This window comes from Drosophila nasuta, chromosome 2L (genome assembly GCF_023558535.2).
Source record: "Drosophila nasuta strain 15112-1781.00 chromosome 2L, ASM2355853v1, whole genome shotgun sequence".
Classification (NCBI taxonomy): domain Eukaryota; kingdom Metazoa; phylum Arthropoda; class Insecta; order Diptera; family Drosophilidae; genus Drosophila; species Drosophila nasuta.
The window spans coordinates 3,335,584-3,348,431 of NC_083455.1; the positions used below are offsets into that span (position 1 = coordinate 3,335,584).

The following is a 12,848-nucleotide window of genomic DNA, read 5'->3' on the forward strand; positions in this document are numbered from 1 at the left end:
TCTTATCCAAAATTAATTTGAATTTCCTAAACAACAAATTATCCAAACCTGATCTACAAAATGTGCTCTTCTGTTAGTTAACAGAGGCGATTTTAGCGAAGACACAAACCTTGTAGCATCACAGCAGCTGCTACAGTTTGAGAAGCATTCATAATCTCGTTTGCTCTTTATCTGCGCACCACTTCTACTCGAGTGCCGCTCTCTCCTACTCTCACTCACACTTGGATTCTTGCATATGCGAATCTTATATTTAGCAAAGATGCCGGCCGGCAGGTCGATTGCCGACTCACTCGCACTTGACACATGACATTGAGTCTCTGCATGCTTGCTCTCACGCCCCACTCATTAATATACAACACGTAATTGTGTTTAACTGGCTCCACTCTCCCACATTCCAGTAAGAAGAGTAAGCTCGCGAACGTGTGCATGTGTATGGGTGAACTGCTCCCTATAAACATTGTAGGGCTCACAGTGGGAACGTTTGTAATGAATCAGTCAGCGTCAGTTTAGCTTCGCTCATTCACTTTTCATCCGTTGGCGGTGTCGGTTGAGTCGTCGGTCCAGTTAGTCGCGTGGTGGCCGGTTGCTGAGTTGCTGTATTTTCGATCAGGGTTTGCCTGCCTAATTAATTTGCGTGCACAGCCGGCACGAATTGTCGTAAATAAAGTGTGCGCACTTGCTTTAACACTTTTATGTGCTAAGCCCAGTAAATTGTGTCAAGTCAATAAGGCACCTTGAAGTAAAGAAGCAGCAAACGGAGTCATCTAGGAAGCGCTACAGGTTGGTGAGCAAAATACACAAACATGCATGCAACAATAAACATGCACACATAGGCAGCACATGCTTACTACATACAGATGGAACAAGAGTATTATTCGAATCCATTTGACTCTCTTTCGCGTGCAATAACAATGCCAGCAAAGTTCTGAAATGTTGTGGTCAACTGTTGTTATGGTGATGTAATATGAGATTCCACTCAAGTCCTTATAAAAACAAACGCGAAATGTTGAGAGTGTCACAGGGTGTACTGAGCTATGCTATGCGTGCGAGTCATGATATCATGAGCTCGAGTCAGACTCACCATATTCACACTCAGACCACGAGTCAGACACGCCACCCGCATATATGCAGTCACTCTCACTCTCTCGCAGTGCTGAGAGCGAAACAGTAGTGTAGAGAGAGAGAGTGTAAGGAGGCTAGAAAGATTTCGAGTAGCGGTAAGCAAAACACAATTAGGTTTATTGTTGCCGCAAACACACATACAAACATACACTCATGTGTACACAGTTTCAAATCAATTGCCCGCCGTCAGATTGTCAAACTGTCTGTCAATGTGTCGAGTTTGTAAATAAAAGTGAAATTACCAACTGCAGCTATTATTATTTGATTAAAAATAAATTCCTACGAGGGAATTTAATTCAACTCCATTGTAAGCTGGTCTAAAACGATGCATTTAAATACACATACGTATGTATGCATGCATGTATGTATGCACTTTTATATGTATATTATATCCATGTGATGTAAGTATGTATTGGTTGGAAATTCAAGGTTACTACAGGTGTATCAACAAATTGGTACATTTGTAAAGTACACACAAATTTACGCTAATGGTTGGAGATTGCATTTAATGTGGGGCAATTTGTTATTGTTATTGCATGCCCATCGACTGTAATGCGTTTTGATATATTTGTTTTTGATGGAGACAAATTGAGGCGCCAGAATATTTTATCAGCATTTTGTCAGCAGCACGTACAGTTTAGGGGCCACTAGGACGGCATCTGAAACAGTGGCTGTCCAACTAATGCTACATTTACCTTGCTTATCGGCAATGTCAACAGTGATTCAAATGACGCTATTTCTGTTTCGCCGTATGATACAGTGGCCCAGAATACTTCCTATACCCTTTAATTAAATATGTAGCTACATATAATGCTATAATGAATGTATAATTGACACTTTCGATAGAAGCTCACAATTTTGAATTCTAAGAAGTTAGACTTCAAGTTTCTATAAAGTGAATTATTATGTTGTTTTTTTGGTACTGGTACACTAAACAAGAAATCTATTGATTTCATTTTTAGTTATCACCATTTTTATTTATACTGTGAATTGTCCAGAAATTTTATTTTGTTATAATTCGTAATTTGTCTACTGTATATTCGAGTACTTGTGATTGGTTTATCACAAGTACGTAATAATATTAATTGAATCGTTTTTGATTTGATGATTTCATTGCGGGCTTTTAACTTATCAGAAGATCGAATTTCGATTTCAGTTAATTGCAGATAAGATATCAAGCAATATATTAAGGAATCAAAGGTTCTGTGAATTTTTTAAGACACAATATCTCAATTCAATTCGACGATTGCTAAGCGGACATGGAAGAGGAAATGTGATATCGCATTATCGAAATGGTTTATCATAATTTTATACAGATGTGCGCCCGCCCGGTTAATGATCACTAGACTTTGGCTTTTTTATATCTTTATATATATATATATATATGTATATATATATATTTTTTATCAATTGATACCAAACTTTATTTTTAGACACATGTTTGAATGGAACAAGATGTACAAATCTTAAAAGTTATAAAAATATGCAATATCTGAAGTCTTTTAATCGAAGAGGTCAATGTGCACCAGGGTATTACGCAGTCGATATGGATTGTTCATAAATTTAATTGGTTGTATGACGACTGACGCACGCCCACATTTTCGTATGCATACGCGAGTAGTTTTCAAACCTCTCTAAGAGAGAATAAAAATACAAATATATGTGCATATATGTGTGTACATACATACTTCTATATATACATAGTAATGTGCTTGGGGAAACACATTGTTGTTTTAGGCAATTGGCCTTGCTTGATAAGTCTCATCTAAGCACACACACTGGTCTGGAATACTCGTATGCTTAGACATTATGATTGCTCTTGTTCTTTTCAATTTTAATGGGTGTAAGCAAACAGTAAAAATACAACTAAAACTTAAATATAGCTCAGACATGCTCAGATGTACCCGCTCTACTAGAGAGAGCAAGCGAGAGGTGCTAATTAACCGCTTTACTTCATAAAGAAAACGATTTTATTAGCTGGCTCTCGCAAGTTGCCCTTGTGACAAATGTTTCCTAAAGCTCTTCAGTTTATCTTGGGGACTGAGAGGTGATGACAACTCTGTGTTAATTGCAACTAATTTGTTTCTGATATATGCGGAATTCATCAAAAGCTCCATAGATATTCTCTTCAAAATTACATGTTTCTTGCACAGTGGGAAAAAGTTGTTTATCTAATTCTTGTTCACCGCATAGTCAGTATAGAGAAAATATAGATCATACATAACTAATTCTCGAGCTCGTTTAATTGCTGTCACAACTAATTGAAACTTTTAGGTAATTACTTTAATCTCTGATCTTTTTAAATGGTACTCGTATTATACAAACTATTTTGTGAAATGGAAATCCGTCAACAACACTTACCCAAAATTCAAACGTCGTCTAATGTTCATGACCGATAAGTGAACTTTACGATAAGTACTTCTATTATTCAATTAATTAGTTTGCGCCTTACGATTTGTCAAAATCTGAATTATATAAGATTAAAATCTCCAGACTATTCGAACGCAATCTAGGAGACTTTCTGGATAGAGTTTATCTAACATTTGAGAATATTCGACATGTGCTTATCTATAATATAATGAATTTGCACTTAGCTCACACTGTAGTTAAAGACTAACGGTTGGGTCCAAGTTCAAAATTGTTGCAATCTCATTGTCCTTGTGACCATTTCAGCTGTTATCGGAATTTTGGAATATGGTGGAATGTGATTTATTAGATTAATCAGAGCAATGCAAAATTTATTTTGGTAGTGTGGTTTTTCCTTAATGTTTATTAGCTTCCTTTGTATGGAAGTTAATATCAACCCAGGAAATATTCTAAAGATGTATTGAATGTTAATCGACGAACAGTGCTTCACAAACTGCTGCCATACATTGTAACATGCTCTGTTAAACTTGGACTGCCTTAGCAGTTCATAGTGCATCTACAACTGTGGTTGTCAGCTACTTAGCTTCGTAACAGTTGCTCTGAAACCGCACCGTGCTTGTAAATCTGTCAAATGGTTGATAACTTTTAACTGGTTACCGACTTTTGCCTAATGACGTAGCTACAATTACTATGGCTTCATATACTTGCGGATAGCGTACTGAAGTGTCCCACTTCAGTAAAATGAAAACCGAGTGCAAGTCATATTAATCAGTGCACTTCGTTCACAAGAATAAGCAACACAGTTTACCAAACGTGTCTTCTTTTTAGTAAATTAACACACATACATTAAAATGGACAAAGTGGACACGAGTTTTATTCCCGATCTGCCAGTCAGTGGCCCGCTTTCAGTTTACCGCAAGCGTGCAAATTTTGACTGGAAGCGCTTGCGTTTGATATTCGAAAAGGAGCAAGGACTGCGCATAAAGGTAAGCTGCACAGTTTTATGTAGACTGCAAATAGCTAACAAACTATAAATGTTTGTTTCTTTATAGTATAAAGTATGGCGCCGCCTGGAGAATGATCCACTCTTTGCGCATGCCTCCCGCACTCTGCCCATGGACGAACAGAAGCGTCTCGCTGCCATGCAGGTGAACAAGATGAAGCAACTGGAGCTGGTGCCCAAGGAGATTGAGAGCCTCAGCTTCTCGGCCAAGACCAAGTACTTGATGTTTATCAATGAGGCCTTGGCTAGCTACTCCGCCAGTCTCTCTGTGAAGATTGCCCTCGGCGTGGGCTTGTTTAACAATGCGATACGAGCCATGGGCACGGATAAGCACACCAAGTACATTGAGGCAGCCTGGAATCGAGAGATCATCACCTGTCTGGCCGTAACGGAGTTGTCGCACGGAAGCAACACGAAACGCATTCGCACCACAGCCACCTATGATCCAAGTACTCAGGAGTTTGTGGTCAATACACCGGACTTTGAGGCGGCCAAATGCTGGGTGGGCAATCTGGGTAAAATGGCCACTGTGGCCATGACATTTGCCAATCTCATCACAGCCGATGGCGAGAATCATGGCTTACACGGCTTCCTCATCCCCATACGGGATCCGAAGACACTGCTCTCGTATCCGGGAGTGCTCGTTGGTGACATTGGCGAGAAGTGTGGCCTGAATGGCATCGACAACGGTTTTGTGGTATTCACCAACTATCGCATACCACGCGACAATCTATTGAATCGCACTGGCAACGTCACTCCCGAGGGCGTCTACGAGAGCGTCTTCGCGGAGCCCGGCAAGGCTCTTGGCGCTGCTTTGGAGAGCTTCTCTGCCGGCCGCATTGGCATCATGCAGGAGTCGGCCAACACGCTCTGTTCTGCTGCTGTCATTGCTGTTCGCTATGCGGCTGTGCGCAAACAGTTTGGCCCAGAGCGTCAGGGTGAAGAAATGGCCATAATTGAGTATCAGCTGCATGTGAGTGGGAGTGAGGAGCAAAACTTAAAGTAATCTGTTGCTTTATTGATTACTTTTACTATCCCAACAGCAATATCGCATCTTTCCCTATCTGGCTGCCGCTTGTGTGCAGAAGATTGCGGTCGAGGAGCTGACCAACACTTATCTGGAGATCATTGCCCGCTCCCAGGCCGATGCCAATGGATTTGATGTGTTGGTAAGTCGAGCAGGTTCCCCTACTTGAGTTGTCTCCTTACTCATTCACTCTTTCTTATTGCAGACTCAGAATGCGGCAGAGATTCACGCCATCATCTCGGCGTCGAAGCCGCACATCACGTGGTCTGCAAGGGACGCTATCCAGGAGGCACGCGAGGCTTGTGGTGGTCATGGCTATCTGCGTGCCGCCAAGCTGGGTCAAATGCGCACCGATCACGATCCTCTGTGCACCTATGAGGGCGACAACAATGTGCTGGGCCAGCAGGCATCTAATTGGCTGCTGCGTCAGTGGAGCGCCAAGGAATTGGAGACGCCAATTGGCAGCATCAAGTTCTTAGAGCAGCGTCAACAGCTGCTCAAGCTGCAGTACGAGCAACTGGTGCAGCAGACTTCAATCGACAGTTTCGAGTGTAAGTGAATCTCCTGCCAATCCCAGCATTAAGTCAACAACTAATTGGGATTTGCTTGCAGTTGCTTTGACCTGCTACGAATGGCTTTTGTGCCATCTTATGGCTCATACGAGTGCCCATATCGAGGCGCAGTTGGCAGCTGGCGTCCATCGCTTTGAGGCGCGCAACAACTCGCAGGTGGCGGGAGCCAAGGAACTCTCCTTGGCCTATGCCGAGTACTTTGCACTGAGCCGGTTTGTTGGTCATGTGCGTCAATTGAGTGTGGCGCAACCTTATGCCCGGGTGCTGCGTCTTCTATACGATGTTTATGCCATGTGGCTGCTGGAGAAGCACATGACCACCTTCTATGTGGGTGGATTTGCTGTGGGTGCGGCCTTTTCAACGGCAGTGCAGCAGCGTCTGTTACAGAGCTGCGCCCGTCTAAAGGATGTGGCTGTGAGTGTCGCAGACGCCATTGCGCCACCTGACTTTGCCCTCAACTCGGTCATCGCACGCGCCGATGGATTGCTCTACGAGAACTTGCAGAACGAATTTATGACCAATGCTGGCGCATTCCAGAGACCGGAGTGGTGGCGTGATGTCATCATTCCACAGCCCCAGGAGAAATCTAAACTGTAATAACCAAACTGAATGAAGCAAAGAAAAGTGCCTGGGGAGATATCTGGGATCGGCACCCAACTCCCAGTAATCGTATTTATTGTTATACACTTCATATCACATCAGGTATTAACACTGTCATATTTGAGCATTACCCTTTTGTTATCTCTAAGCAATTGAGAAAATGTTAAACATTCTATTTTTAAAATGTTCGATATTGTACTTTGTGTAGCACTGAATATTAAATCGATCCCTTCAACTTTACCTATTCAGATTCATTTGGAATTTGACTTTTTTTGTTCCTTAGTATGAAATCAAGACTATATTTCAAATAAAATGTATTAAACAATGTATTTAATATATGTTATCTTAAGAAAGTTATACTATACAAGAAAATGTTGTGCACATAAACATACATACACACATAAATATATTTTATCAAATTTATATTTGCTTTTCTTTTGTAAGCTTCTATTATTCATAGGTATATTGTGTTCAGCAACCATTTGTCTATTCACATTTGTAAAAATCTATTCCTAAAGAAGTATTAGTGTTTTCATTATGTCTAAAATTTAATAACGATACGTGAAAAATCCTGATTTAGAATCAATCTTACAAAAAGCAAAAAATTATGGTATTTTTGTGTTTGCATTTTGAAGAATAATAATTTATTTTTATGGATGGAATATGTACATAAGACGACTATAATATACGTATGTAGATGTAAAATTTAGTGCATTTATGTATTTACTAAAACATGCACCTTACATCTGAAAGTATTCTAGAAAGGGCTTCGCAAAAGCTTCAAGCCCGAACATTACCAGTTTGTGATTGGGTTTTTATACCCTCTACTTATAGAGTGGAATTTATAAATTTTTGTGTCTGCAGAAAATGTATGCAACAGGCATAAGGAGGTATTTCCAACGCTATAAACTAAATATGGATATTTCTCTGGCGAAAATGTCGCGACACTAAAGTGAAGAAAACGTCTACCAAAACATTTTTTTATCTTCAACAATGATGATTCTTATAGCTTTTGATTACCACTTTAATTAGAGCTAATAATAATTTATATAGTTTACCGTAAAACAGAAAAAGTTTCAAAAATCAATCTTAGCTACAGTGCTAATCCAGCAAAACTGTAACACGAGTTTGTTGTTGCAACTTCAAAGGTCTGTAACTTTTTTTCTAATGCACGCATTTTAAAAATCTTAGTCTTGTTTTATTGGTTATATCATTTACTATTATTAAGCAAAATTTAAAGCCATTTGTTATCAGTTAAAGAAAATGACACGCCAAACTGTAAAAAAAGTCAAGTGTTACAGTTTTGCACTCACAATGGCAAAACTTTGGTTTTTAACTCTAAAGCTAAGTTAACCGTTAATGTTTATTTGTTTAGATTTTACTCGCTGAGTTTTGATATTTTAAAGCCTAATGGTAATTGAATTTGTAATGGCTAGTGAAAAAAATAAGATCATTCTTGATTTACTAGAAGCTGGTGAATCTGTTCGAAAAGTGGCTAAACAATTCGGTGTTAGCCATATGACTGTGCAGCGACTAAAAAAATACAGTCTAGGAAACTTTCCAATAAATCCAGGAGGCCGACCCAGAGTTTTGAGTGAACGTGACACACGCCATGTCGCTAACTTGGTAACAGGCAATCCTGATATCACACCAATAAAAGCGGCGTCAATGCTTAATTTGAGTGCCAGTGCTTGGACAGTTAGCCGTAGCCTCAACAAATTGGGTCTAACAGCTAAAGAAATGAAAAAAAAAAAATAATTTCTTACAAAAAGACACATAATGCTGCGTCAGAACTTTGCCGCAACATACACAAATTGGACATTAGCGGATTGGGATACTGTAAGTCATTGCTACCAGTGTCTAAAAAAGCAAACAATTCCAAAATATTTTTGTTTCCAAGGTTATATGGTCGGATGAAACCAAAATTAATCGGTTCGAGTCAGATGGACGCTCCTGGTATTGGACTAGAGATCCTACGATCCAGTCACCAAGGAATGTGCGACAAACCGTCAAGCACGGTGGCGGTTCCATCATGGTTTGGGGGTGCATTTACTCAAATCGAGTTGGTCTCTTGGTGCTAATCGATGGAATTATGCGAAAGGAGCAATATCTAGCAATATTGCAAGAAAATCTTCCGAAAGTTATTGGGAATATGGGTCTTTCTGTCGAAAAATGCGTTTTTCAGCAAGACAAAGACCCGAAGCACACGTCCATATTAGTTAAAAATTGGGATTTCAAAACAGAAATTTCAATTTATGAAGTGGCCACCACAATCTCCCGATATGAATCCGATTGAAAACTTGTTGAGTCACGTAAAATCGCAGCTGGCGAAATATGCAGTTCCTCCAAGTGGAATGAAGGAGTTGTGGGAACGGACACAGGATGTATGGTATGCTACTCCCCCGGAAATGGTACAACGGTATACCCAAAGTATGCCCGATCGCATAGAAGAGTTGGAAAAGTCCAAGGGGATGGGACTCATTATTAAAAAATCATTAATAAAAATATTTGTAGAAAAATAACTAGAGTGCAAAACTGTAACATTTGACTTTTTTTACAGTTTGGCGTGTCATTTTCTTTAACTGATAACAAATGGCTTTAAATTTTGCTTAATAATAGTAAATGATATAACCAATAAAACAAGACTAAGATTTTTAAAATGCGTGCATTAGAAAAAAAAGTTACAGACCTTTGAAGTTGCAACAACAAACTCGTGTTACAGTTTTGCTCGTCAGTGTATATACATAAACTTATTTTTATACCCGCTACCCATAGGGTAGAGGGGTACTATAACTTTGTGCCGGCAGGAAATGTATGTAATAGGTAGAAGGAGGCATCTCTGACCCCATAAAGTATATATTCTTGATCAGCGTCAATAGCCGAGACGATCTAGCCATGTCCGTCTGTCTGTCTGTCCGTCTGTCCGTATAAAACACTGGATCTCAGAGACTATAAAAGATAGAGCTATAACAAATGCGTTTGTTATGTTTGCACGCAGATCAAGGTTTTTTCAAATATTTGCCACGCCCCCTTCCGCCCCCGCAAATTGACAACAACCGAATAACAAGAGCAATTTTGAAGCTAGAGCTGCTGGCATATACATACAATAATGACTATAGTCTTCGTAAGTTCTGAAAATTTGGTTGCGATCAGATAAAAACTGTCGAAGTTATTAAAGAAATACTTTTGTATGGGTAAAAACGCCTACTTACTAAGGGGTCGTTGTTGATTTGGTTATCAATCTGTTATGTTTTGCTTAGTATATACTGAGTGTAGTACCATATCAATATACCGAATATACATTTTAGTATATTTTTGATATTTTTTCGGTATATTGACTTAGTATATTTTTTAAAAAATATCTCAATATTTTGCTTTTATTCAAAATGGGTAGCGGGAATCTCACTTTCTTACTTGTTTAAATTTTTTCAGTTTTCGTTTCACTTTCAATAGTGTCGCACGCGACAAATTTCGTCAGAGAATTATCCAAATATTCCTTTTCACCATCGTCAGCTGGAACGATATAGTCTTGTCCGTCTGTCCGTATGAACACATACATATGTACATCTCAGAGACTATAAGAGATGGAGATATAATATTTTTTAAAGCCACTCCTACTTCAGCCTCCGTAAATTGAAAAAAAACGAATTTTATAAGCTATTTAAGAAATTATTTGGATCGAAAGAAACGCTTCCTTACTACGGGTCTTGGTTGCTAATCTGGTATATTTTGCACTCTATGGTAGATTTTGAATGTATACCAAATCGGTATATTTTAGTATTTTATGGTATATTAATTTGGTATATTTTAATATTAGTATCAAACTGTTTTGCTTTTATTCCAAATGGGTAGAGGGTATCTCACAGTCGAGTGTGCTCTTACTTGCTTTTTAAATAAATTTACCTTCCTTCTGGCCTACCGTTTAAGCTGTGTTCAGTGAGTTTATATAATTTAGATTCTTAATTTAGTTAATCAGACCAATAAATCTTAGATGTCGATTAAATAATTTAGAACTCTATCACTCTGTTATAAACTAATCTAAGAGTCAATCATGATAGAGTGATGCAAATGTTGCTGATTAAATATGATGGGCTTAGAAAGGGCTTAGATTATTCCGAATTCTCGAAAGAATTGTGGCTATATTTGTTAGTGAACCGAGACGATCTTGTCAGCGGGTGACCGAAACAAAAGCTGCCTTTTGTTATAATTAGTCAACAAAGCGCTGCTAGCTAACCACAAGCTACACAAACAACAGTTTACAACCAAACAGCAACCACACAACACACTCGCAAACACTCGATTTGCATATGTATGAATATTCACTATATGTACGTACATCTTATATAAATATGTCTATGTGTGGGGAGCTAACCATCATCGAAAAGTGTCTGTCACTGTCAGTAAGTTTAGTACGGGTCTATTTTGATCTCGGACCACGTTTATAAGAGGACTTGCGTTGCCTGTTCTGGCTCAGACGTTGCCAAGTTGCCGCACAGTGAAGACGATCGGTCGAGCTAATAAAGTGAGTGAATGAGTAAATAAAGTCAGAGAGTGTAAGCCAAACAAAGAGTGCGAGAGCGAGAGCGAGAGCGAACGACCGAGAGTGGGGCTTAGAATCGTAAAGAGTTTGACAAACAGTCAAGCATAAATCAAAACATTCGTGAATGAGTCGTCAACAAACCAGTGTGAAAAGATGAGCAGAGATCGGTAGACTTAAGTGAAGAGAGCAAGAGAGAGCGGAAGAGAGAGAGTTCACTGCCAAGAGAACGCATCGATATCAATATTGCTATAACTTTGTTAGTTTTGCAAATTTGAGGCGCAGTTTAATTCCGTTTTTGGCCAGTTCATGTGTATGTGGATGGAAAAGGGGCAAATGTGAATGTTGTTTATGTTTTATATGAGCTATATATATTAGTGTGCTTATCGGCGGAACGTTAGACATAAGTTTTCCATTAGCATTGAACAAGTGAAAAATCATCAAAATCGTTGTAGATACACAAAACATTTTCAAAGTATTTTGGGGGATTCCGCTGCTAAACCCGTGCGAATTTTTGAATTTCGATACATACTCGAATGTTAATTTTATGGATGACGGTTTTTTATATTTTGATTCGGTAGAGAGAGTTTGGATTATTTGATATGCACAGTCTAAATCGAAAATTTATTGAATGAGTACAGGCCAAACAAAGAAAGATTGTTCAAATAAAAAATTCCCCGCAATAAACGAAACTTAAACACAAAGTGAAGTGCAATAATGAAATGCTCAAAGATCTCTCAAGTACGAAATAAGTGGCAAAAAATACAAATATTATCAAAGATGAGCAGAACAAATGAGAAAACAAAATGCGCACCAAAAAGTTAAATGCTTTAAAGAACAACAAATGTATTAAACTTGTCAGCTCAGAGAGAGGCAACAAAAAAAACTAAAAAAAAGATGAATAATGATTAAAGAGCAACCAATTAGTAGAACCGGTTTAGAAATCTCTGGACAAAATATTGACAGTATCATATAGAAATCCATTAATTTACATTTCGGGGATTTCCGCTTTGAATTTGGTTAATTTCTCGGCTGCTGCGACTACACAACATTATTTTTTGCCTCAGTCCTGCTTCTGGACCGCGCCTACTACATTTGCCAATAATTTTTGCAATCTCATAATTGAGAAATCGTGTAGTTGCAATTATAATGGGTTAAATTTATGAGCGGCACTTTATCAAATAATTGTGGGTTTCATTCTAAGAGAACGTGATGGGAGGACCATCAGCAGTCTCATCTCCGGTTTGGGGGGATGATCCGCTTTTAAGTGAAAAACTTTGATGCGTTAATATATAATCTTAGGTTGAGTAAGATCTTCTTAATTGATTTGTAATGTGATGGGAATTGAGACAATAAGACAATGCGCGCTTTAGGCTAGCAATTTGCATAGTTCCGACATTATTTATTGCAGTTAGCGTTAACCTTACATAAGCTCAAATCATCTAATCACTTTTTTAGTATTAGGAGAAGATGAGCTTTACACAATGTTGTAATTTATACATCGTATTCAAGTCAAACCTCTAGAACTTGAAACCGGATCGATTACACTTAAATTAAGACCAGTCTCGTTTTGATTCCGATTCAACTTATATTATTTTGTTTTTTGTTTTTAATAAATTA

The 12,848-nt window shown here is 38.6% G+C and overlaps 1 protein-coding gene across 2 annotated transcripts; it reads left to right on the plus strand.

Moving 5' to 3' along the window:
• The first annotated feature begins 514 nt into the window (after positions 1 to 514).
• On the plus strand, positions 515 to 6,931 carry LOC132794894 (peroxisomal acyl-coenzyme A oxidase 3). Of its 2 annotated transcripts, none has more exons than XM_060805189.1 (6): positions 515 to 784; positions 4,318 to 4,475; positions 4,542 to 5,465; positions 5,536 to 5,661; positions 5,725 to 6,070; positions 6,132 to 6,931. In XM_060805189.1, the coding sequence occupies exons 2-6, from the start codon at positions 4,341 to 4,343 to the stop codon at positions 6,686 to 6,688; spliced, it is 2,088 nt and encodes a 695-aa protein (XP_060661172.1). In that variant the 5' UTR covers positions 515 to 784; positions 4,318 to 4,340; the 3' UTR covers positions 6,689 to 6,931. The 2 variants fall into 2 exon arrangements, with proteins under 2 accessions (XP_060661172.1, XP_060661169.1); XM_060805186.1 differs by having other exon boundaries at positions 515 to 780.
• The last annotated feature ends 5,917 nt before the right edge of the window (positions 6,932 to 12,848 follow it).